General features: G+C 35.8%; 3 protein-coding genes across 29 annotated transcripts in view; 1 reads left to right on the top strand and 2 right to left on the bottom strand.

The window, feature by feature from the left end:
• The window catches only part of sgip1a (SH3GL interacting endocytic adaptor 1a), a 98,757-nt gene extending 88,540 nt beyond the window's left edge, over positions 1–10,217 (top strand). For all 26 annotated transcript variants that reach the window (XM_048199861.1, XM_048199868.1, XM_048199859.1 and 23 more), the window contains 7 exons: positions 452–563; positions 1,815–1,970; positions 4,296–4,428; positions 4,898–5,100; positions 7,210–7,274; positions 7,794–7,958; positions 8,045–10,217. In XM_048199861.1, the coding sequence (XP_048055818.1) occupies positions 452–563; positions 1,815–1,970; positions 4,296–4,428; positions 4,898–5,100; positions 7,210–7,274; positions 7,794–7,958; positions 8,045–8,067 (857 nt within the window). In that variant the 3' untranslated portion in view covers positions 8,068–10,217. The remainder of the gene's footprint in view (positions 1–451; positions 564–1,814; positions 1,971–4,295; positions 4,429–4,897; positions 5,101–7,209; positions 7,275–7,793; positions 7,959–8,044) is intronic.
• Positions 10,218–11,049: 832 nt separating this feature from the next.
• Positions 11,050–14,339, bottom strand: insl5a (insulin-like 5a). Its single transcript, XM_048198479.1, has 2 exons — positions 13,087–14,339; positions 11,050–11,504 (listed from the first exon to the last, which is right to left on the bottom strand). The coding sequence occupies exons 1-2, from the start codon at positions 13,271–13,273 to the stop codon at positions 11,371–11,373; spliced, it is 321 nt and encodes a 106-aa protein (XP_048054436.1). The 5' UTR covers positions 13,274–14,339; the 3' UTR covers positions 11,050–11,370.
• Positions 14,340–16,324: 1,985 nt separating this feature from the next.
• dnai4 (dynein axonemal intermediate chain 4) lies at positions 16,325–27,351 on the bottom strand. Of its 2 annotated transcripts, none has more exons than XM_048199848.1 (17): positions 27,191–27,351; positions 26,806–26,965; positions 26,494–26,675; positions 26,274–26,365; positions 25,980–26,136; positions 25,635–25,774; positions 25,349–25,531; positions 24,635–24,820; positions 24,370–24,503; positions 24,183–24,269; positions 22,782–22,933; positions 21,947–22,104; positions 21,377–21,480; positions 21,174–21,272; positions 19,280–19,506; positions 18,973–19,126; positions 16,325–18,856 (listed from the first exon to the last, which is right to left on the bottom strand). In XM_048199848.1, the coding sequence occupies exons 1-17, from the start codon at positions 27,238–27,240 to the stop codon at positions 18,806–18,808; spliced, it is 2,316 nt and encodes a 771-aa protein (XP_048055805.1). In that variant the 5' UTR covers positions 27,241–27,351; the 3' UTR covers positions 16,325–18,805. The 2 variants fall into 2 exon arrangements, with proteins under 2 accessions (XP_048055805.1, XP_048055806.1); XM_048199849.1 differs by having other exon boundaries at positions 26,862–26,965; positions 27,191–27,338.
• Between the last annotated feature and the right edge of the window lie 65 nt (positions 27,352–27,416).

Below are 27,416 nucleotides of genomic sequence, written 5' to 3'. Positions count from 1 at the left end.
TTGCTTTTCGGCATTGCGTTTGGTATGTCCAAAGTGAACTATCTATCCTTTTGAGAGAATGTGTTAGGTGAAATCCGGTAATCTTGATTGGCCTATTCAGCATTGAAAATAAGCTTAGAACAAGAAGATAAACTTGTACACTTTTACTGACAAGTCCTAACAATGTGGTCAAGACAAATAAGCAGTTCATCTGGAGAAGGCATTGTGCTAGATTTTAGGTCTGGGTTCAAGCGCCTTGCTAAAATACAATTGAAGAAATTAGGTTTGTCAGCTGCTGATTGTCTCAGACTGAGATGTTTGTCTATTTGTTTGTATTTCCATTTCTCTCATTCTTTGTCACCCATGTATTTGCCTCTGTGTTGTATCTCAGTGACTGATCGAAATTGTGTTTTTGCCTGTAAACACATTCTGACTCAGAGTCTGTGGTGTGTGCGTGTTTTTGTTCTCTCAGGCTGTTCTCGAGGGCCCAGTCCACTCACCATGGGGGCCCAGGACACACTGCCTGTGGCTGCAGCTTTCACAGAGACAGTCAGTGCCTACTTCAAAGGAGCTGACCCCAATAAGTATGACACAATGTCTCAAAACCAGATTCACATCTAGCTCTGTAGTTCTACTTCGTGCTCTAAAATCAATTAAAATCACTGTGTAAACATACTGTGGTTCAGTAATATTTAGACACTTTTGAACACTTGAAAATGTCTCGGATGTCTGAACAAAATGTCAAACCATGTTGCGTCTGCAAAAAATGCTACAGTACCTTTTCTAATGTAATTTTTAGCAGATCAAACAAACTTTTTGACATGGTTTGGTATTTTGTTTTATAATGCAAAGACAGATTTTTAAATGTGATATAAGTGTCCTTACACTCTAAAAAATGCTGGGTTTTTTCAACCCAAATTTGGGTCAAATATGGACAAACATAACCATTGGGTTACATTTTTTAACTAAATTTTATTTAACTAAAGTTAAATTAAAACTACACTAATATGGACAAACCCAGGTTGGTTTTAATTAATTTACATTTTTTATTTAAAAATGTAACCCAATGTTTAGGTTTGTCCATATTTGACCCAAATTTGGGTTGAAACAACCCAGCACTTTTTAGAGTGTACATTTAAAGATTGTTTTCTATTTACTGAAACATCACACCAATAATTAAACAATACATGAAATAATACAGATATACAGTAGTTCTACTTTGTGTATGAAAAAAGAACAATTATTATCCTTTTTTCCTTCATTGAGAAATGCACACCTAGAACATTTTAGTAGGGGATATTATTAAATGAAATAAACATACAGCTGGCCTTTTGATATTTTGTTTTTGTCTAGCAGTCTTAGGCTGTGTTTGAAATCGCCCCCTATACCCTTAAATAGGGCACTATATACCTTTAATATATACCTTAAACAAAAAACTATATTAAGTTTTAATACTTTAACCCTAGCAAAAGTTAAGTCAGTTAAATATTTCATTATCCTTCCCCACATTTAAATATATAAGTTAAATTATGACTTGTACATTGATTATAATAACTTTAATGGCTTTTTGCGATGTAAGCATCATAACAAATGTGACGTGGCCACGGCTGTTTTGGACACAGCCTTAATTTGAAAGCACATTTAAGTATTGGAACCGTATTTAACTGTCATCTCTCTCCCTCACTCGATTAATCTCTTCTGTTTATACTTCAGTTTTTCTTTCTTATTCACTTTATTACAGTATATAAAATGTCTTATTGATCTCTCTGTTTCTAACACTGTTTCACACCCCAGACCTGCACTTATGTATGTGTTTAATAATGTCGCTCTCTAAGGTGTGTGGTGAAGATCACCGGAGAGATGGTGTTGTCCTTCCCAGCAGGCATCACACGGCATTTTGCAAATAACCCCTCGCCCGCTGTGCTAACCTTCAGCATAACCAACTACAGTCGTCTGGAACACGTCCTTCCTAACCCACAGTTACTGTGCTGGTAATAACATTGATCTAACATCACCTACAACAGAACCTTCACAGACCTTAAACCCTATCATATGGATTGATTAGTGATAATTACACATTTCCTTATTAGTCACACAAATTTAGCATCAGCCATGAAATGTATCATGAATTATTGCTTATAGACTTTCATAATTGATAATGGAAAGAGAGTTTGTAATACTTCAGTATAGTTTAGCGCATCTTCTCAGGGTGAGATCTCACTTCAGAATCATTGCTGCACTGCCTACAGTCAGCTGAGGGTGACTCACAACACTATGACTAATCTCATGTGATTCAACACTTTTGGAGGGTAGTATATCATTCTCTGTTTTCTGTGGGATGTGATCATTTACTGATTTTGCAAAGCATTCTTTTACACTGCCCCTCAAATGTCTGGGGTCTGTAAGATTGAATGTTTTTTTGAAGGAAGTCTCTTATGCTGCATTTATTTGATCGAAAGTACAGTAAAAACTCTAATATTCTGAAATATTATTGCTATTTAAAATAACTGTTTTCTATTTTAACATATTTTAAAATGTAAGTTATTCCTGTGATGGCAAAGCTGCATTTTCAGCAGTCATTAGTGTCACATGATCCTTCAGAAATCATTCTAATATGCTGAATTGGTGCTCAAGAAACATTTCCGTTGCATTTTATTTAAAGGTTATGTTGTTATATTGTAATTACACAAACAAGTACTGAGTAATATTAAAGGGCTAGTTCACCCAAAAATGAAAATTCTATCATTAATTACTCACCTTCATGTCGTTCAACACAATTAAGATATAGTGAGGCCTGCATTGTCAGAAAGACAATTAACACTTTCAATGCCCAGAAAGGTACTAAAGACATATTTAAAACAGTTCATGTGACTACACATACTTTTTGTGTGCCAAAAAAAACAAAATAATGACTTTATTCAATAATATCTAGTGATGGGCGATTTCAAAACACTGCTTCATGAAGCTTCAAAGCTTTACGAATCTTTTGTTTCGAATCAGTGGTTCGGAGCGTGTATCAAACTGCCAAACCATGGACATGAACCATGGAAATTTCGAAACACTTATGAGGTAACGAAGCCTCGTTTACTGAAATCATGTGATTTTGGCAGTTTGATACACGCTCCGAACCACTAATTCGAAACAAAAGATTCGTAAAGCTTTGAAGCTTCATGAAGCAGTGTTTTGAAATCGCCCATCACTAGATATTGTTGAATAAAGTCGTTATTTTGTTTTGTTTTTTGGTGCAAAAAATGTATTCTCATCACTTTATTACATTAAGGTTGAACCACTGTGGTCACATGATCTGTTTTAAATTAGTGTTGTCAAAAGTACCGACTTCGGTACCTATCGGTACTGAAATTTTAAAAACGTGACGCTTTGAGCGCTGTTGAGCGGATTCATAAACATCTCTGATTGGCCATTGTGTTGACGCGCTCATCGGATATGCCTGTGATTGGCTACAATGATCAACGCGTGGGAGCATTTGAAAGCACACGGAAGTGTTTGAATTTGAAAGCGTTTTGAAAGTGGGAGCGCGAGCGATTGAAAGCAGGCGTCTAACAGTGGACCGATCCGCGATAGACACCTGCTTTCAAACGCTCCCGTGTGTATCTGTGTAAGCGCTTAGTGAAGAGATTAATTGATGACTATTTACAACGTTTTTACAGCGTTGATCATTGAAGCCTATCACAGACATATCCGATGAGCCGTGAAAACAACGGCCAATCAGAGATGTTTACGAATCCACTCAACAGCGCTCAAAGCGTCACGTTTTTAAAATTTCAGTACCGACTATGTACCGAAGTCGGTACTTTTGACAACACTATTTTAAATACGTCTTTAGTAGCTTTCTGGGCATTGAAAGGGTTAATTGTCTTGCTGGTGATGCAGGCCTCACTAAGCCATTGGATTTTATGAAAAATATCTTAATTTGTGTTCCAAAGATGAACGAAGGTCTTACAGGTGTGGAACGACATGAGGGTGAGTAATTAATGACAGAATTTTCATTTTTGGGTGAACTAACCCTTTAATAAACTACATGTACTGACTATGGGGTTAAGGTTAGGGTTTGGTTTAGGGTTAGTTGCTTGTAATTATGCAAAAGTTACTGTTATAACTACAGTAAGTACATCTTACATGTAACTGTCACCTTAAAATATAATGTCAAATTAAATATATAATTTAAAAAAAAGAACATGCCCCAAAACCTTTGAATGGTAGTATACATGTTGATGCAGTAAGAAAAGATCATGGCCATTCGTTTATTTTAGTAGAGTGTGATATGAAGATTGAATGTCCTTTCAAATTTCCTACAGTGACACCACACAGCCAAATCCAAACTCAAAGGAGTTCTGGGTGAATATGCCAAACCTGATGACCCATTTAAAGAAGGTGGCGGAGCAGAAACCACAGGCAACTTACTACAATGTAGACATGTTGAAATATCAGGTGAGAAGAACCTCAAATCAACATTGACCACAGAGACCAATAAGGGCACCTGTAGTCATATTCCATTTTAAAAAATCTACAACTGGCATTTGCCCTATAACTTCCATAAACCGTTCTCAATTGGTTTTGCTTTGGAACCCATATTTTACTTCGGACATCAAATAGTCACCCAGTACAGTCAAGTCAAAGCAGCTTCACAATGATAAACAGGAAAATAACGATTAATGGTGCAAATTTCAAATATGAAACAAATTCAGATTCTGCTGTGAAGCACATCTAAAAATTTAATCAAATTTCAGTTTGATGTTGATTCAGTTCAGTTTAGTTTATCATGTGCAAGTAAACAAAAATGTCCTTGAAAACAAACTAAACGTACAAAATCAGTATTTACCTTTATATTTTTATTGTTTTTGTGATATTTGAGGATGAGGCCATTTCATCTAACACTTAATTTCCCTATGTACATCAGGTGTTACCGAGAGGTCTACAGTCCACTCCTCTAAATCTAGCAGTGAGCTGGAAGTGTGAACCCACCAGTACCGATCTGAGGATAGACTACAAATACAACGGTGGGGCCATGACCACTCCTGTCGCCCTCAACAATGTTCAGTTCCTCATCCCTGTGGACGGAGGCGTCAGCAAACTGCAGGCCGTGCTTCCCCCAGCTGCCTGGTGAGGGATTCTTCTATTAATTGAATTCTAGTCTTCAAAATTCAAATCGTCATTGTGAAAATGAGGCATTATGATGGACCCTTTTCACAGACTGTGATGATGCGTTTCCACAGTTATCAACATCACAAATCTAGTAAAGTTTTAGTTTAGTTTGGGAACACATATTCACTATTAAAGGTGCTAAAGAGGATCTTTTCGTCGACTGAGAAACCAAAGACTGTTAGTGAGTTTTTTAAATGAGCACATGCGTAAGAACAACCCCCCTCCTTCACAGCTCATTTCAAGAGAACGCCTCCCAAAACTCGTGCACGAGTATTGGAACACGAGTGTTTACCACCGGCATTCGCTGTGTTGTGTTAGTGGATTCATTATGTCGGACTCACCGCAGGTAACTCATAATCTGCAGTTGTTACTCCTGTCTCCTGACAAAAACATTGCATGCGGCGCCTGTAGAGTGTGGAAAGTTACTGGAGTGCGCAGCCGCGCTCGTCTCTCACAAGGAACGTCACGGCAGTGATTGACAAACCAGAGGGCCAATGATCGCGTAAACGGTTGGCTGATGTTTTTAAGGCCCTACCTCGTGCACAGATGATGTATATTAATATTATTCCTTTCAGTGCACCTAATAAATAGTCTTTTATCAGTTAGTAAAGACAGTTTCAAGTAATATTGCAAAAATGTATAAAACAAAACATCCTCTTTAGCACCTTTAACTACGACTTTTCCCTCAATAAACTCCTATTTTACTGCTTATTAATAGTTAGTAAGGTATAGGTATTGGGTAGGATTAAGAATGTAGAATATGGTCATGTAGAATAAGGCATTAAAGGGTTAGTTCACCCAAAAATAAAAATTCGTTGACACCAGTTGTGTCGTTCCACATCAGCAAGACCTTCATTCATCTTCGGAACACAAATTAAGATCTTTTTGATGAAATCTGAGCGGTTTCGGTCCCTCCATAGAGATCCAATGCAACTACCACTCCAAGGTCCAGAAAGGTAGGAAAAAGACATCATTAAAATACTCCATGTGATTCCAAACTCAGTTTTATGAAGCAACGTGAGTGCTTTGTTTGTGCAAAAAAACATAAATTACCATTTTACTTACAAAATAATATTATCCGAAGCGTGTTCGCGCAACAATGCCAGCTCTTATGTGAACACAAAACGCTCTCCTGAATATGTATTGCAGTATTTTATATAAATCAATATCTTTGTGAAATAAAGTGGTAAATTATGTGTTTTTTTTTTTGTTTTGTTTTTTTTGCACAAACAAAGCACTTATGTCATTTCATAAAATTGAGTTTAAGCCACAGGAGTCACATGAAGTACTTTTAAGTATGTCTTTTTCCTACCTTTCTGGACCTTGGAGTTGTAGTTGCGTTGGATCTCTATGGAGAGACAGAAACCTCTCAGACTTCATCAAAAATATCTCAATTTGTGTTCCAAAGATGAACAAAGGTATTATGGATGTGGAACGACACACGGGTGAGTAATAAATGACAGAATTTTCATTTTTGAGTGAACTAACACTTTAGTATGTACTTAATAAGTACTAATAAACAGCCAATATTCTAGTAATATGCAAGCTAATAAGCAACTAGTTAAAAGACCCTAAAATAAAGTGTTATCAAGGTGTTCATATTTTCATTTTTTAAAAATATAATACACAGTTATATAAAGTTATACTTTGTGTTATGTTACATTGGCAGTAAATTATAAAAGACAAATTAATGTATTTTTTCTAATACGTCAGCTGAGGGAGTAATGGCAAATTTGACATCTTTCACTCTTCTGTCTGCTCTAATCAATCTCTTGATATATTTTCCCTCTTTTGGAAAGTTGTAGAAATGCTATCACAGATTTTTCATTTGCTATTGGAGAAAATGGAATACAAAAATGATATTTGCTATCATCTACCTACATGATGACTTCCACTTCTTAAAAAAGTGAAAAATGTCCATTTTACTTTTTTTATTTTTTTAGAGAGTTTGAAAAATTATACTGTGAATGAATGGTACTAGATGTGATGGAAGAGATACAGTTTGACAATTTCCTTAATCTTCTTTATTTTTAGATAATATAATCATTTTTATTGGTATCTTTATAGGAATGCAGAACAGCAGAGAATCTTATGGAAGATTCCTGATATTTCACAAAAGTCTGAGAATGGAGGTGAGAATCATGATTCAATTTTGTCTGTATATACACTAATGTTCAAAAATCTGTGGTCGGTAAGATTATTCTTATCATTATCCCTTATTCTCATGAAGGCTTTATTTATTTGATGTAAAATGTAAATGCAATTTATTTCTGTGAAAGCAAAGCTGAATTTTCAGAATCATTGCTCCAGTCTTCAGTGTCACATGATCCTTTAGAAATGATTCTAATATGCTGATTTGGTGCTCACGAATAATTTCATCCTATTATCAATGCTGCTTAATATTTTTGTGGAAACTGTGATACTTTTTTCAGGATTTTTTTATTCTTTTATTTGAAACTGAATCATTTAGTAACATTATAAATGTTTACTGTCACTTTTGATCAATTTAATGCATCCTTGCTGAATAAACGTATTCATTTCTTTTTTTCTTACTGACCTCAAACCTTTGAACTATAGTGTATATATCAGTGTATATACTCTATCTATGATGAATAATAATAAGTTGACTATTTGTTTTCTCATATCTTCAGGTGTAGGATCTCTGCTGGCCCGTTTCCAGCTAACAGAGGGTCCCAGTAAACCCGCCCCGGTGGCAGTGCAGTTCACCAGTGAGGGCAGCACTCTGTCAGGCTGTGACATTGAACTGGTTGGCCTTGGATATCGTTTTTCCCTTATCAAGAAGAGGTTCGCAGCAGGTGAGTTATGCGAGTGACAACGGCATAGAAGAGAGCCAGAGTTCGCACGCATTTATTGAAAATGTCCGTTTGTGTTTTTACCATAGGAAAATACATGGCAGACAACTAAACAGCATCTTTGATCCATGCAAGTCTGCATATTTTGGACCAATTCTGAATATTTAAACAGAGGACAGATCACAAGCCTGACCCCTACCTGACCTTATGGATAAACCTTTGTAGATGTACAATACAGGTGGACCTCACACACTCCAGCAGTATTATATGAGTTGCATTGTAAAATGTGGACCGTTTTAGAGTGTACTTATATGTGTGAACTGTATTCACTTTGCAACATCTTTAAATGACCTGGGTTTGTTCGTAAGGTTTAGCCTCTATTTCTGTCCGACGTGTTATTGGCTGTGCCTACCTGAACCTGAATTTTCTGTATCCTTCTCTAAAAGAGATACTGGACATGTAATGTTTTTATTACTCTATGCATTCAGTTTGTCAAAAAGTATCACATTTTCGAACAAGGTAGCAAATTAGTGCGGTAAACAACCGATTGTCTAAAAGAGGAATGAGCCTCTGCCACAAGATGGCGCTATACCGTTGCATGTAGTAAGAGGTCTGCACCAGATTTTGGTATCGCTCAAGCTTACTTAGTCATGAAAACGTATTCAGGAATATCTCTTTTTAATTTACTCAATGCAGTCAGGTTCATTAATTGGAAAACAATAGTTTTTTTGGGTTTTTTTGAAACTCTTTGTAGGAATTTATAAACAGCCTCAGCTTTAAAACTCTCCTGCTTGCAATACACACACAAACGTGATTTTCCTCAACAGAAAAGTCCTTTTAAATTGGTAATATATATCTTGAAGGCCGTTTGGTGTTTTCTTGTATTGTTAAATAGCCTTTCTGTTATTCCCAAGGGAACAGTGTTAGACATCAGAGTACATGACATCACTCTATTTTTATTTATTCTTGATTTGTTGTATAAAAAAAAAAAAAGAAACAAGTTACACTGTATATGAATAGACTTTGAATGGTATCATAATTTAGGATCCTTGAAGTTTTTGTTATCTGTGTAGTTGGGTAAGCTGTGTACAGTATAATGCTAAGGTATAATTTTTAAATTTATTTCAGATATAAGTTTTTTAACTCAAGTGCAACAGAAAATTTACGCTATATATATGGGTCGGGTGACATGTAAAAGAGAAAATGAAACAGGATACTGTATCTACCTAGATGCGTCATGCTTAATGTTATTACAGTGTTATGTATAGCAGCACTATTAGTTCAACAATGGATTGTCAGCTTTTGGACATTGTAAATTCTTTTCTCATTCACGCAGACGTGTTTGTATCCAGCCTCTCCCCTCAGTATCCTGAGCATGAGTCCCTGCGCTTGAGAACCTCTTTATTTTGCAAATGGTAACGGTCTCTGTGAGATGACAAGGTTCTTGAGTGGTTAAATGACCAAATCGTTTTTGTTTTTGTTTTCTTTTCGTTTGTATGTGGATCTCCAGAATTGTCCTTTAAGAGAAAATAAGCTGCATATTTTTTAAATGTTTAAACCTATGAATAAAGTGAAAAATATTGTTTCTTGTGGAAAAAAAAAAAATATGAAAAGGACAAAAAAACACTGTGTTACTGTTTAAATTCCCAGATGTTCTGATGTTCACTGTCAGGAACAAACATGTTGGTTACATCTTTGAGTGTCTGATGTAGACGTTGTGATGGTTTGGAGATGATTACTGGTGCTTTGTGATTCATAGGATTCCATCCACATTTAACGTTAAGGACGAGCGGAGCGGAGCCGTCCGTTAACACTGCATTGCATATTTTATGAGCACTGTAACTAAAGGTTTTTTTTTATTGCACTGAGTTTAATCGAAGAACAACTAGGAGTCTCTCAGCTGAAAGAAAAAAGAAAAAAAAACCTATGAATTAAATTCTGTGTAGTGCTTAATCAGTATGTCTACATGGTCCAAAGTGAAACGTCTCTCAGATGCGCAAAAGAAGTGAGAAAACTCATGTCAGTTTGTTGTAAGTGGAGCTGTGTGTGAAAGTTGAATTGCATTAGAGTGTGTGTGTGTATGCGTGTGTGTGTGTGTGTGTGTGTGTGTGTGTGTGTGTGTGTGTGTGTGTACGCACGCTGTCTGGTAACTGTAAATCATCTCTTCCCAGCAACATGTGCAAGCTGTGTTTGTACAAAAAATGTTAACAAAGATCTGAGATTACTTTGCTCTTTCCAAAACAATAAAACATATAAGCCTGATATGTTGATGTATTGTATTATGTTATATATACAGTGGATGTGTGTAACAAAAAATATATATATATATATATATATATATATATATATATATATATATATATATATACATATATACACTGCCCTCCAAAAGTTTGGAAACACCCCTGGCAAAGTGTGGTTTTGGACGATATCAGCATAAATCCTTATCATTTTTTTTGGTGCAAATACATTAAAGTAACTTGACATTATCATTGAAGACCAGCAATAATAATTTTCATTTTGATTACATAATAATGGCAATATATACATGTCAAAGTCAAACATGCCCCTTTGCCAGCTGTGATGCCTGGTTACTGGTTTAAACTTGGCCCAGGTTTGTAAAAGATTTTTGGGTCAGCTCATCTTAATAGCTTCAACAATTGATTGCCAATTAAGTTTAGAATACAATGAACCAATTAGAACCCAGTTTAGGTCAGATAGCTGCTACTGGTGGAAATTTTGATGAATCGAAAATTTACGTTTTTTTCTATGTATAAACTGTTTATATAATAAAATATGTTTTCGTAGTTTGTGTTGTCCCTTATAAGGGCAAAATTATCACAAATTAAAAAGGATTCATGCCAATATTGTCCAAAACCCCACTTTTCTAGGGCGTTTCCAAACTTTTGGAGGGCAGTGTGTATATATATATATATATATATATATATATATATAAGAAATTTTTTTAATATAATTGCACTCACTTTGCCTCAAATTGGTTTACCAAAACGTATGGAGTCGGAAAATAACATATTGTGAAATCATAATGGTGATTTTCAGATTTAGTGTTTGGAGGTTTAGGGGGAAAAACACCTTTGATGCATATGCAATAATGTTTATTCACAAAATACAATTTACAATTAAAACACGTTTTTCACCACAATTACTGCTCTGCACTTCAACACAATTTCATTGTTGATATTCGACCTCTTTTCATGGTGCTGTTTAAAGTACAAGTGTGGCAGAATGATCTAAGACAGACAGGCTTTTATGTAAATTAGCATAATCTATTGGCAAATTAAGTTGATATATTAATTCCTACTGACTGTACACTTTATAGAGAAGCGTTCATATTCATCTGAAGTCAACATGGAAGAAAACATAGTGAGACAAATAGAAAACGCAAGTTCAGTCCTCAGCAGAGCAACGTGAGGTCACTTTTCTTGCAGCCAAACTGACAACAATCATGGTTCAGGTCTCGCCTGGTCAGGTCAGATCCCAGACTCTGACTAAGATCCTCAGAGCTGCTTAGATCTCCATTAAAAAACCCTGTGGAATGACAAAGGTAAAATATAAAGTAAAGTTATGTTAAAAACACTTGTGACTTTTTTGCAAACTGAGCCAGTAGTTTTTTACAAGTTTTGATTTAGAATCAATTGTATATTATTACAGTCTTTTGTAATAATAAAAGCATCTTCCCAACTTATTTCCCCCTTTTTTTTTTTTTCAATATTTGCATGCAATCGGGTCTCAATTGATGTGATGGCAGGTAGAGAATCTTCTCAGACTCCACAGACAGGAGATCATGTTTGCTGCACTGTGAAAATGACACAGGAGTTTTCTGCTTTGACTCAACTTGTGTCAGTCTAATGGGAATGTAATATCACCAGACGTTGTTTATCTGTTGACTGGAGGAGACTTGATCTCACTGATACAATTAAAGCAGTGTTCTGTTAAATATCATCAGGCTTGAAGGGTCAGAAAGAGGTAGAGATGCTTAGATACTCGCAATCATACGGTCATTGGTAATTAGCAAGTAAGTAAAGTTTTATTTACATACAATCTTATAAAACAGTGTTTAAAGAAAATGGCTAAAAGAAAATTATAATGGTTTAAAGAAAATTTTATATATAAGAAAGTTCATCAAAGTTGTCCTAAGAATAATATATATATATATATATATATATATATACCGTCAAGCCAAAAATTATTCAGCCATCTTTGATATAATTTTACTAGTGAGTGCAGGACACTATAGTTAATCTGTGTAAGTGAGGATACCAAAATAAAGTAAACTGTGAAATATTATACCCCAAAATTCTTCATACAGTGATCTACCAGTAAAATTGATGAACTTTGGGAGCCAAAGTTATTCAGACACTTTTGTGACAAATTTTGAATAATAAAATATATATATGTATGTGAATATAATGACAAATGCAAACTCGAATGCATTATATAATATATAATATAATGCATGTATTATATATATTATATAATATATATAATACATGCATTCGAGTTTGCATTTGTCATTATATTCACATACATATACATATATATATATTATTATTCAAAATTTGTCAATATATTTCCTCTCCCTTTTGATATTTGTCATTATGCTTCTAAAACTTCATACTTAAAAAAAAACAACAAATTATAGTACATATTATTATTATTATATAAATATAAACAAATATAAATGTGTATATATTTATATCCCTCTCCCTTTTGATCTGGATTCAATTAAAATTCAATTAACCGAACTTCCACATGTATGACAGGGTATAACACAGTAAATTATTATTAATAAAGTATATGCATATCCTCCACAAATATTGTTTTAGAACATTTAACATATCTAAAAAATGCTAATCTTTTTTTTGTGTGTGTGTGTGTGTGTGTTTGTGTGGAATATCTCTGATTGGATTCATATGATTAGAAATAGATAAATAACTACAATTATTTTTAATAAAGAGTTGTATTTATTAATAAAAAAAAAAAGCCTTTATTTCAGTAATATAAAGTGACTAAAATTGTTCTGAAGCCCAACACTGAAACCAGCATTTAAGAGGCATGTGATGATTCAGAATTAGCATGAATCATAGTTTACGCCTCATAGCAAACTCACCTTCCATATCCTGCGGACTGCTGAACCTCCTCCACCTGGAGCCCCCACACGTGTAGACGACGGCACGGATGAACTCTCGGCCACACAGCTTGACAGCCCTCACGTCAGCCTGCATGACTGACACACTACACACAGCACACAGCAGCAGAACTGGCAGCAGTACAGCAGGAGAATATAACCTTCTCATAGTGGCTTCAGTGTCCGCGCTCCTCCTGTTCTGCCCTTACGTTTCCTTCTGTCTCTCTAAGGTCTTCTCTATCTTCTGCTAACCTCTCTCAGGTCTACTGAACATCTGATTTCCTCATGAGACGTGACCCCAATTTATGGTGGCATGTTGGACGGCTCGCATTGGACCGTTCCATCCTGTGCAAACCCCACCCAACACTTACTTGATCCCCTCAAGTCAAACAACTTTGATCGGAAAACAAAGGGCAGCAGGTATTTAGGTGCTTTACTGCCCCAATCTGGAATTAAATTACATCCTTAGGGACAAGCTGTTGTCTCTTAACATCTCCAGTTTAATGGTCTCATTGCAGTGATATTCTCCTTAATGAATGGATAATCTAGTCACATAAAGACCAACGCTGCTCCCCGAGCAAAACAGATGTCCACTATCTACTGATGTGACCATCAAATTCTATTCCCTTAAACCTACTTGGCCTAAGAGAAAAAGAAGTGCAAATGAGAAATATGGCTATAATCCGAGCCATTATGGTTTTATGGCTGATGTGCCCTATGAGACGAATAACAGTATGATGTCTATTGACAAAATGACTTGAAAGTTTGTGGGACAAAATCAATACAAGGAAACATAAGGAAAAACTTGTTTTTCATCAAAAACAAATATTATCACCAAGCTATATAATATAATATAATATAATATAATATAATACAATATAATATAATTTGCCACACTGACTCTTTCAGTGGTAACTTTGAATTTAATAATGCAAAAAAAAAAAAAAAAAAAAAAGAAGAAGAGAAAAATGACATACTATGCTTCCTGGATTAATTAATAATAGTTTCATTAACAGACATTTTGCGAACACTTTAGTATGGGGAACACATATTCATATTTAACTACGACTTTTGCCTCAATAACCCCTTATTTACTGCTTATTAATAGTTATTAAGGAAGCTGTTGAAGTGGATAAAGGATTAGTTCACTTTGAAATGAAAATTAGCCCAAGCTTTACTCGCCCTCAAGCCATCCTAGGTAAATATGACTTTCTTCTTTCTGATAAACAATTGCAGAAATATTAACAAATATCCTGAAGCATCCAAGCTTTATAATGGCAGTGATAGGGATCAATGAGTATGAGCTGAACAAAGTGACTCCATCCACATCCAGCCATCATAAATATGTGCTCCACACGGCTCCGGGGGGTTAATAAAGGCCTTCTGAATCGAAGTGATACGCAGTGTTGGCTAAGTTACTCAAGAAAAGTAATCCACTACAAATTACAAATTACTACATTAAAATTGTAATTTGATTACATTACTGATTACTGCATGTAAAAAGTAATCAGATTACTAATTACGTTCAAGTTACTTTGAAACCTACAAAAATACGCAACAAACTGAAACTCATAGTTCTTTCTGTAATTTAATATTGACTGAAAAATATTATAGAAGTATGAAAACAGCAACTTGACTTTAAAAATATTCGTTAATCATCTATAGGTAGCCTAGCTTATTCATTCAAATGCAATCATAACAGTCGCCTGAGGGCGCTCACGACGTCATCTGTGAGTGTGAGATTCTAACAAACTAAAAATAACTTATAAATATATGAAATATAAACTAATAAATATATGAAATATTGTACACTTGTTAATGTTTATTTTTGTTTGCCGTTTTTTTTAATAGTATTTAATGATTATGAACACATATTAAGCATGACAAACCATTCAATCGATTAAACTACAAAGCTGGCAGGTATGTATGATTACAAAATAAAGTCATCAAGATTATTATTAATATTATTTTATAAAATAACATGTAGGATAAAAGTAGGCCTAGTTTTATCACGTGTTGAGCCGTTTCTGTGACAGCTCCAGCTCTCCGACACACAGTTATAGTCAACATCAGCCTCCGAATTTACTCACTTCATTTCGTTCACTCTTTGCAGATGACATACACTATATAGGGATTAGTGAATCGGAGAACGGGTGAACGGTTTCGGACACAGCTTAAACATTCCTTGCTGTGTGTGTAGCATGTATGTGTGTGGTATCTTAACTGTGTTTATGTTTGTATGTAACTGCATTAAAGACAGGAAAAAAATGCTGAAAACATTTATAATAACATTTGAAAACAGTATTGTTCAGAAGTTACCTTCTCTCCCGATCCTGAACAAATCGCCTAAAAATCCAATCTAGCTTGTTTAGGAGGTTGGACCGCGCTCGTCTTGGGAGCGGGTATTCTCCACGCGTTCTCCGGTGATTCATAATGACGCATGATTTCTTTAGAAATGCACTTTACCTATTTTTTTTCTTGTAACGCAAGTAACGTAATTTTATTGACATCAGTAACTGTAATCAAATTACATAAATTTAAAATGTAATGCGTTACACTACTGTGTTATCAGGAAAAGTAATTAGACTACAGTAACGCGTTACTATGTAACGCGTTATACCCAACTCACACGTTCGTGTAAAAAAAAAAATGAGGTAAAATATGTTGCTTCCGCCAGACCGACTTCCGTATTAAAGTTACAAAAAAAAATGTAAACTGGCGTCACATCAGTTACACTTTTTCCGTAAGTTGAATAGGGAAGGCGCAGGACGTAACATAAGCTTTGTGAACTGCAAGAGTTTTACACTTTCTTCGTAACTTGAATACGGAAGGCGGCTTGTGCGGAAGCTAGATATTTTACTTCATAACTTGTTAAATATGGATTTTTTTTTTTACACAAACGCATCGCTTCGATTCAGAAGGCCTTTATTAGCCACCGGAGCCGTGTGGAGTATGTTTATGATGGATGGATGTGGATGGAGTCACTTTCACACACCTAGCATTGCGGGTGAGTAAAGCTTGGGCTAATTTTCATTTCAAAGTGAACTAATCCTTTTAAGTTTAGGAATGGGGTATTAGCAACTTCTTAAAAGTGAAAATTGTTCACCATAATAAAGTAGGCCTACCACATTTTTTCATATAATATGAGATTTTATGTTGAAGGATTTCCATGGCACATTAAGCTATCATAAGATAGGCAAAGACAGGCAGGCAAGTAATTATATCATATTATATTATATTATATTATATTTCAATTTTATTTATATAACACATTTACAACAGCCACTAGGCTGACCAAATTGGTTTACAGAAGAACAAGATTAAAAGAAAAATATAACATACATAGAAAACAAATCAAACAAAAAATAAGAGCAACATAGTTGAATTACCATAAAGCAGGACCTAAAGTGAGGGACTACCAGCAGAGCCCGATCGCAGGATCTTTTAGGCTTGAAGAAGTTCAGAAAGATAGACAAGAGCTAGGTTATATAGAAATTTATATTTATCAAAAAGGAGAATTTTAAAGTCTGTTCTCTGGTGAAATTGCAACTAGTGGAGAGATCTGAGAATAGGAGTGATATAATGTTCATATTAACAACACTTGTGAAGAAGTCTGGCCGCAGCGTTTTGAACTGAAGACGAGCAATTTGAGACTTAGATATACCGCAATATAAAGAGTTGCAGTAATCTAGCCGAGATGTAACAAATGCATGAATAGCCATTTCTAGTCTTTTGGAGTGAGAAAATCTTTGATTTTAGACAGTAGACGAAGCTGATAAAAGCTGGATCCGATTACGGAGGAGATATGTTTGTTAAATTTTAAAGACTGGTCAACAAGAACATCTAAGTTCTGCACCCGTGAGGATCTAAAGATGGACAAACTCTCCAAATGAGGACTTATACACTGAGAATTCTCATTTGGGCCGAAAACAATAACCTCAGTCTTATCTTCATTTAGGAAGAGGAAATTTTGGGCTAGCCATGATTTAACCTCCTCTAAGCATAGCAGAAGAGATGTAATCGCTGCGGATTGTTTCTTTTGATTGGTAGATAAATTTGAGTGTCGTCCGCATAGAAATGAAAAGACACACCATGTTTCCTTAGAATAGAACCCAGAGGAAGCATGTAGAGAGAAAACAGAGGAGCCAAAATAGAACCCTGCGAAAGGCCGCAGTTTCAGAGGTGCCATGGAGGAGGTGAAATTACCCATCTTCACAAAAAACATTCTGTCAGACAGATATGACTGAAACCATTTCAGAACAGCTCCTTTTAGACCCACCCAAGACTCTAGTCTAGATAATAGAGTAGGTAGTCGATAGTATCAAATGCAGCCCATAAATCTAAAAGAATCAGAACCACAGAATCTGCGGAATCAGTAGAGAGATAAATATCGTTTAACACTCTCAAGAGGGTGGATTCAGTGTTGTGAGCAGACTTGTATGTCTGTTAAATAAATTTGAATGTAATTAAGAAAGCATAGCAAATGTCACATTTTTTATTTTTTTCTTCCATTTTTTGCTTTATTAAGTTGAATATAATATAATATATAATTTTATTTTATATTATGATATACTGTATGACATTTGCCTCACTGTCTCTTTCAGTGGTAACTTTGAATTTAATAATGCAAAAAAAGAGGGAAAAACGACATTTACAATGCTTCCTGGATTAATTAATAAACAGTTTACAGTATCATTAACAGACATTTTCTATATAATAGAATAATATAAGATTTTGTTTTGAAGGATTTCCAAGGCGCATTAAGCGATCATAAGATTAGGCAAGTAATTATATTACATTATATTATATTAAATTAACAATATTTATGAATATCAACTTCCTTCAACACAAAACTTCATGTGGAAAAGTGTTTTAAAATGTATAAATGACCATATGCCATATGGATAAAAAGTCCCATATACATTTCTAAACAAGCAAGATCCGTTTCCGGTCATAATGTCACAGCTGTTATTCTTAAAAGCTCTGTTATATAAGCTGAGTTGCATCTTCATTGCTACATTGTTTGATTTGTACTAAAAAGCTCAGATTAGAGGCTTTTTTGAGATGTAAGAGAGAACAACAGTTCAGTAATGACAGTCATTTGTAAAAGTGTGATGTGGCCCTCATGTCGTCAATAAGCTGTAATGTGTGGCGAGCAAGTGGTAATAAAACTGTCTGTCCATTACCACAGAACAAACACTTACATTCTGTCTGTGGTTCCCACACAAAACCAATATAACACATCCGACAATTATTTTAAACAAATGTATTTGTTCCTTACCAATGAATGCCTGCATGCAAAAATGCTTTTAAAATATATGGTTAGAAACATAAGGCCTTTGTGTAAAGCTTTTTTTTCCCCTTATTAATTAGCTTCTGAAACAATGTTGTTATAGTACCTACGTTGTTAAATGTTAACAACCAAAGGTTTAAAAAAATACATAAAAGACATTTTCATCTCATCAAAATTACAAATAAATTCACCATACTTTAATTTATGTTAAAACATGACTTTTTGGAGGGATATATTATACCTACAAGGATGGACAATAAGGCACAAACAGGCATACATGCTGTAATCCCATTGTTATGTAAAATGGAGTCGCTCAGTCTGCCAGAGGATATAGATTATGATGATGGATAGGTAAAAACAAACAGCCTGATCCTTATATGAGCCTGTACCAGTCTTTCCTAATGCTCCTCAGTGTTGACTGGACAGTGTGGACTGAATTACTTCCTCCAACGTCTCCACCTGCAGAAACACAAGAGATATAAATGATCTTGGCATTGGACTTTGATTACTTGGATTACTTTGAGTACTGTACCACACAGGTCGAGCCACATGGACATGAACAGATAAGGCCTTACCTGTGTGTTGCCTCCAGGTTTGAGGTTTTTCAGCTTGTACACAGTGACCTTCCCCTCACTGTCCCCCACCAGAACACAGTCTGTCTCAGTGGTGAACAGCAGAGCTGTCGGATTCACTCCTGAACTGGTCTCGCTCACAATTGTCGGGTCCAGGCTGTTAAAAAAAAACAAGTGCACTGTAAACTGCTGAACAGAAAAAAAAAAACTCTAAGCACTGAAAATTTTAAAATGATGTTAAAATAAGATAAGAAAACATAATAGTTGTTATTATTCAATATTATAAATGCTACAGAACATAAGATCTTACCTACTGACTCTCAGGTCCCAGATCTCCACCTTACCCTCGCTGACAGCTCCAAAGACAGTAGCACAGTGCGGAGACCACATGATATCAAACACAGCCTTCTGTTTAGAGTTGAAACAAAGCACAGGTAGCTGGAGGTCCTGTCTCCAGAGTTGAATAGTCCAGTCTGAGGAACAGCTCAGGAAAACATCTGGACAGAACGGCGACCATGCCACCTTATAGACGGGACCCTGGAGAAAAGTGCAGAGAGAATAGTAGAGAAAGAAAAGAAAGAGTAAATGTTTAAAGGTACAAACCTGATTCCAAAAAAGTTGGGACACTATACAAATTGTGAATAAAAAAGGAATGCAATAATTTACAAATCTCATAAACTTATATTTTATTCACAATAGAATATAGATAACATATTAAATGTTGAAAGTGAGACATTTTGAAATGTCATGCCAAATATTGGCTCATTTTGGATTTCATGAGAGCTACACATTCCAAAAAAGTTGGGACAGGTAGCAATAAGATAATTTGCAACTTATTAGGTCAATTGGCAACATGATTGGGTATAAAAAGAGCCTCTCAGAGTGGCAGTGTCTCTCAGAAGTCAAGATGGGCAGAGGATCACCAATTCCCCCAATGCTGTGGCGAAAAATAGTGGAGCAATATCAGAAAGGAGTTTCTCAGAGAAAAATTGCAAAGAGTTTGAAGTTATCATCATCTACAGTGCATAATATCATCCAAAGATTCAGATAATCTGGAACAATCTCTGTGCGTAAGGGTCAAGGCCGGAAAACCATACTGGATGCCCGTGATCTTCGGGCCCTTAGACGGCACTGCATCACATACAGGAATGTTACTGTAATGGAAATCACAACATGGGCTCAGGAATACTTCCAGAAAACATTGTCGGTGAACACAATCCACCGTGCCATTCGCCGTTGCCGGCTAAAACTCTATAGGTCAAAAAAGAAGCCATATCTAAACATGATCCAGAAGCGCAGGCGTTTTCTCTGGGCCAAGGCTCATTTAAAATGGACTGTGGCAAAGTGGAAAACTGTTCTGTGGTCAGACGAAACTAAATTTGAAGTTCTTTTTGGAAAACTGGGAGGCCACGTCATCCGGACTAAAGAGGACAAGGACAACCCAAGTTGTTATCAGCGCTCAGTTCAGAAGCCTGCATCTCTAATGGTATGGGGTTGCATGAGTGCGTGTAGCATGGGCAGCTTACACAACTGGAAAGGCACCATCAATGCTGAAAGGTATATCCAAGTTCTAGAACAACATATGCTCCCATACAGACATCGTCTCTTTCAGGGAAGACCTTGCATTTTCCAAAATGACAATGCCAGACCACATACTGCATCAATTACAACATCATGGCTGCGTAGAAGAAGGATCCGGGTACTGAAATGGCCAGCCTGCAGTCCAGATCTTTCATTTGGCGCATCATAAAGAGGAAGATGCGACAAAGAAGACCTAAGACAGTTGAGCAACTAGAAGCCTGTATTAGACAAGAATGGGACAACATTCCTATTCCTAAACTTGAGCAACTTGTCTCCTCAGTCAACAGACGTTTGCAGACTGTTATAAAAAGAAGAGGAGATGCCACACAGTGGTAAACATGGCCTTGTCCCAACTTTTTTGAGATGTGTTGATGCCATGAAATTTAAAATCAACTTATTTTTCCCTTAAAATTATACATTTTCTCAGTTTAAACATTTGATATGTCATCTATGTTGTATTCTAAATAAAATATTGAAATTTGAAACTTCCACATCATTGCATTCTGTTTTATTCACAATTTGTGCAGTGTCCGAACTTTTTTGGAATCGGGTTTGTACATGAAGGAGGACTCCATATTGCAACCATAAGGCACATTAAAAATTAGACAAACATGTTTACATACTTTGTGGGCTTTATAAGTTTCCAAGAATTGCTCATTATATGAATAAGAGCACTTGTGAATATGACCTTCCTCTGTTCCAGCCAGGTAGATATTTGAATCCTGTAAGACAATGGCATTATAGCTAATAACAAATCTCAGCTTTTTGATATTATAATTATGTGTACATATGTGAGATGTACTACTGTACTCAATGTAGGCCTCACATTAGGATGGAAATCGAAACACAGCCCCGGTGACAATGGTGAGATAAATGGTCTCCAGCGCTGGCGGTTTGTTCCCATGTCAGACATCTTCAGTTTCATCAGGTCTAACTCAGACAAAATACAAATTATTCAACACATGGCTCAAACTTACTACAACCAGCTCAACTCGTCAGTATTGTGTTATAGTCTTTTATATCCTCAATGATAGTTATTTGTACATTATGAAGGTGCAATCACATTAACAGAATTTTGGAAAAATTCTGCTGGCAAAAAATTGTCTATTGTCCATTGTCAACAGTGTAGGGATGTATGAAGCACCGCTCACACAAAAGTCACTTTATGTAGCCTCTTCCTAATGAAATAGATTTCACCAAGCAACGGTAAATATGACGGCACCTTAATACAAATATATGGTTTGGAACAACAAAGAGTTATATGATGACATCTTTTATTTTTTTGGGGGGTGGAATATCCCTTCAAGTGTCCAAATGCTTTGTGGGGCCAATGTTGTAACACTATATCTTTGGTCTGTGGTTCTACACAGATGTGTATCACGCCTGTCTCACTTACCAACGCATTCCAGGCTTTTGTACTGGACCCATTTGCTGATTCTTCCATCAGCTGACACAGAGATGAGTATTTCCCCTTTATCCTCTCCACCCAGACCACTCTCATGATCAATCCATCTGAGCTGCCACACCGGAGAGGTGTGCATGTTGGCACAGTCACTGTGACGAGATGACACAAGACTAAAGTCAATGCAATATCAGAACATGCTTGTGTGTAATCAAAATAGGGTTAGATCTGGTTTTTGTAATATTTCCACAATAATGAACCTAATCAAAAATACATTTTTGCTATGTGTACTTTCCCTATAGGCACTATGACTTTCAGGTTATATACTGTAGATCAGTGATTCTCAACTGTTTTTTTTCCCATTGGACATCAAGTGGTGACTCAACACTACCAAAATTGTTTATCATACAAAAGTAAATAAAAATATACTTAAAATCATTCATGAAAATGTATTAAAATCATCACTGCATAGCAAAATAACGCAAAATTATTAACATGGAATGAAACATTTATAAAGAAGTATGATTTATACAGTATGAACCTTCTGAATATGAGGAATGAATTTGCAAATGTTGGCATCTGCCTAATTTGACTAGATTTTAGATAAATTACCAACCAAATTACTGCGTATGAAAGGATGTATGGCCTTTGATGTCAACAACAAAAGTGTTTTCTTCTCTATTAAACACTGATAAGTCTATTTATTTTAATTTTGGAATTTTTTGGGGTCGCAAACCACTGATATTGAGAAGCCTATTTTAACTGTATGTTACAATCCGTAACTTCCTGTACTGTAGCTGATCAAGAGAAGGAATGCTCACAGCCCCACCTGCTGTCAACGATGGGTGTTTGTTCTGTGGTCTGTACATTATAGATGGCAATGGTGCCATCATGCATGCCTACTGCCAGCTGATTGGCATTATAAGCTGAGAAATCCAGTGCAGTGACTCCACTCTCACAATGATAGATTCGATCAGGCCACTGAAACAAATGAACAAACATATTTAAAGAATGTTCACAAAAACACATGATGATGTGCTAAGGCATACAAAGACAGGAAAAGAATACAGTGGTTATAAATGTATGAATGTCTTTGCATTAGATAATAAAATATTACTGTCATTTATTTTTAAGAAAGCTCACAAACACACTTTTCAATCAAAACATTTTTTTAAAGAAGTTTGTGTAGCATAATTTGTTACTTGGTTTAATTTATTATTATCTAATGCAAAGAAATGCACACATTTAGTGTGAATTAAGTGTGACGTAAGTGTCCAAAACTTTTTTGGGGGGTTTATGTATGTGAGCACAACATTTAAAGGGGAGAAATCAAATTTAATTGATCTTTTGACATAGAGGTCTTTGTACCATTAAAACAACTTGCAAGTTTCAGAGCTTAAAGGAACAATTCACTTTTTTTTGAAAATAGGCTCATTTTCCAACTCCCCTAGAGTTAAACAGTTGAGTTTTACTGTTTTCAAATCCATTCAGCCGATCTCCGGGTCTGGCGGTACCGCTTTTAGCACAGCTTAGCATAGTTCATTGAATCTGATGAGACCAATAGCATCTCGCTCAAAAAAATGACCAAAGAGTTTCAATATTTTTCCTACTTAAAACTTGACTCTTCTGTAGTTACATTGTGTACTAAGACTTGCAACTTGCATTGATAACTTGGTGCAATGATATTACGCAGCGGCTGTGACCCCCGTTTGCAGAGTGTGCCTTGCAACCATAGAGACATTTGTGAGAGGCGCTGCGTAATATCATTGCGTCTGCTGTACCCATGGTACGGCAGCAAAGTTCCTTGATTATTACGCCGGAATGAGAGTATAGTTTCTAGCCATATCGGCCTAGGAAATCGCAACTTTTCATTTTCCGTCGGTCTTAGTACATGATGTAACTACAGAAGAGTCAAGCTTTAAATAGGAAAAATATCGAAACTCTTTGGTCATTTTTTTGAGCGAGATGCTAACGGTCTAATCAGATTCAATGAACTATGCTAAACTATGCTAAAAGTGGTACCGCCAGACCAAGAGATCGGCTGAATGGATTTGAAAAAGGTAAAACTCAACTGTTTAACTCTAGGGGATTTGGAAAACGAGCCTATTTTCAAAAAAAGTGGAGTGTTCCTTTAAGGGATCTGTACAAATAAAATACCTACAAACACTGTTAAATTGGCTAAATCTGCTATTTGTCTTTGTTCTAAAGTGTGCAAGAATATGCAGAATACCGTGGGGTTCTTCAAAGACCAGCAGCACACAAGTCCAGGTTTCTGATCTTTGAAATCAAGCTGTCCATATCCCACAGCAAGAAGATCCTGTAGGGAAACACGTTATTCAGTAAAGATATAAAAATACAAAATTAATGAATAAATGAAATCATTTGTGGATGAAACATGTTGGTAAAATGGATAGTACTGGGTTTTTCTTGTTCCAGGTCATACAGCTGACATTTCGCCCCATGGTAAGTTCACACTCAAAGGCCCAGAGATGCTCAAGGAATGGGCTCAAGGAGTTTTTAGACCCCATTTCCATCCGCACACAGTCTGGGTCTGTTCAAAAAAGCAGTATACATATTCTATCAAATTTCAAATTTTTATATATAAATTGATATTTAAATACAAAAACATAAAAATACATTTAACATGCAATTTTAGATGCTATACAGTACAAAAGACATCACCCTCTATTATAGGCAGTTGTCTGTATGCAGCAAGCTTGGGCTGGAAGATATTGGCCAGAACCACCTTTTCCATCACTGCCAGGTCCTGCTTTAATTTGTCTGACTGTAAGATCAGCTTAAGATCTGGCTCTTCCTCCACCGGAAGCACACACGACATCTTTTCAAGTTGAGTGCTTGAGCCACTAACTACATTAAAAGCAAGGATGAAAATTAATGCTTTTTTAACCATTTCCATAATGTAATGTGAAAAAACCTAATGACTGGTTTTAAAAAGTCTAAATTAAAACAAACAGGAAAAGAAATTACCTTAAACATTTAAATGTATTATTATTATTATTATTATTATTATTATTATTATTATTAAATAAGCCAATAATTCATCAAGTGTTTAGCCTCATTGCTAAGTGAATCTGTATTTAATGTAGTCTGGATCAAACTATCTTTTGTGCTATATTTTGTAGTTTTGTTTCAAGGATGAAATCATTTCACATAACTTTTCATTAAACTGTATATCATTTGTTATTATATTAATTGTTAGAAGGAGAAGGTGAACCTGTCCATGATGACATCTGTCTAATTTGTACAGCTTTACCAAATGATATACGATATAAGTTTTTTTCCTTTGTTATCCAATTATGCATGATTATATGATTATACACACACCAGCTGGGAACGATTACTCTAAATGTAGTGTTTATTTATAAAAATAATTACCTGTACTGGTGTGGCTGACCATAGACATACTCTGGTCAGATCCCTTAGGGTTCAGGAGGTAACTCATGGAGGAGGAGTCTGGGACAGCAGGCTTATTTTCTTGAGCAGACACTGCTGTGTTTCCACTGACATCACTTTTATTGCAGAATGAATCATACATGTCCCAGATGGTGGCCATGACACCTGGATAGAGTGTTTGATGTGAAAAAAAATTACATTTGAATCACAATGAAGTGCCTTTTATTTTAAGTGCAGATTATAAATGGACTTTGTATTGACATCATACCTTTGTCTGCCATTGTAATGCTATCACATTGGACCTCTTTCGTCTTTGGTGCACCACTGAACGTTTGCATTGAGCGCTCCACATACTTATCGTTGCCCTGTCTGTTTTTGCACAGTTCTGTGTAAGCGTTGTTACTTTCCCTTCAAAACATAAGAACAAAAAACAGCCATATTAGTACTATGGAAAAAGTGAGTCTAGCTAAAGTGAAAATAAATGTGAAGTAAATGAGAAATATATGGTTTAATGAGCAAAAAATATGTCAAACAAGTCAAATGTCATGAGTTAACTCAGTCTTAAAAAGGAATTTGAATATTACTGGGAAAAAAGATCATAAATGTGACTCACTTGACTGCCTCCGCATCCTCTGAATCTACTGACACGGACACTGCAGGAATGTCCAGAAGCCAGATGGTCTCTGTCTCAGTCAGGTAACAATCCAGCACACTGTCCAATATGTCCTCCCTGACCTGCTCCTTCACCTCGTCTTTACGAACCTGAACATCTGTATGAAGCAAACACAGCAAAATATAGAGGAATATCAGAATGCCATACTGGAACATTAAAAAAATCAGATAATTAATGAACGGACAAGTTAATGAGGAAACTTGGCAAGTGAAAATATGAAATGGAAACGAAAACCTGAAAGACTGCTGGACAAGTCCTGTTTCACTAACAAGTCAGTCACCGATTCCGCTGTCAGGCTTGTTCTGGATGCGCTCCCAAAAAAAGACCTGACATGACAGCAGACATCACTCCTTTGTTACTATAGCAACAAAAGTAAGATAATTCTTTGTGGTACTGATTTATTTGCACTCAAGTGCTGCAAAGAAGTAATATTTTGACATTTCTCCTCAATTACCTTGTAAATGGTCCAGTAAAGCTTGCATTGGTGGTCTGGAAGGCTACCGAGGGAAAGTCTGTCATGGTAGTCCATGATGTGTCATGCGCAGGAAATATTTTTCCCTGTTTAGGTTGTAAAACCCCAGGATCTGGATTATATAATGGGCGAGGAGCAACGTCCTGCCCATGTTCATCAAACACCTGGTGAAGTAGGAACAAATTTTTTTTTTTCTTTTCTTATAGATTGATTGATTGATTGATTGATTGATTGATTTTTGCCAATTAAATCATATAGGGAATTTATGCATATTCACAACAAAATGTCCATTACCTGAATAGAGTGTTTTGGTGTTTGGGCCGAGCTCTTGTCTAGAACTTTACTGTCACCTGCCGAACTGAAGCTCTTCCCGCTGAATGAAGGGTTAATGGTCTTTGAAATGCTTCGACTCGCGCGAAATACTCCAGATGATACATTTAGTGTTTTGGATGACCTGGAAGGAAGAATATAAATATTTAGGATAAATATAGGATAAATATTTTTAGTTGTAGAATTGCACATCAAATCTTAGGACACTACTTCACTTAAATTGAATGTTGAAAAATCAAATGAATAAATTAACGTATGCACTGGTGACATGCTGACTGGCAGTGTCAAACTAACATTAACAATAAAGTGTTTGAGTTGCTCTTTGAGCGTTTGTAGTGTATAAACTTACTTGGCAACGTTCAAAGCGTGTCTCTTCTGTTTGACTGTTGTGTTAGACATGTTTCACACTTTTAAACGCGAGAAATAAAACAGAAGCGCTTGGCTGGATGGCTTGAAGTTATTTGCAGGACAACAAACCGGTCCTGACTCCTGAGGCTTCTTGTTTGAAATAACCATAGAAACAGACTCCTCCTACTAGTCCAATGCAGTGTGCTTTTCGACTTCCAGTGCAGCAG

This window comes from Megalobrama amblycephala, linkage group LG8 (genome assembly GCF_018812025.1).
Source record: "Megalobrama amblycephala isolate DHTTF-2021 linkage group LG8, ASM1881202v1, whole genome shotgun sequence".
In the NCBI taxonomy this organism is placed as follows: domain Eukaryota; kingdom Metazoa; phylum Chordata; class Actinopteri; order Cypriniformes; family Xenocyprididae; genus Megalobrama; species Megalobrama amblycephala.
This window is presented reverse-complemented; position numbering and strand designations above follow the sequence as displayed.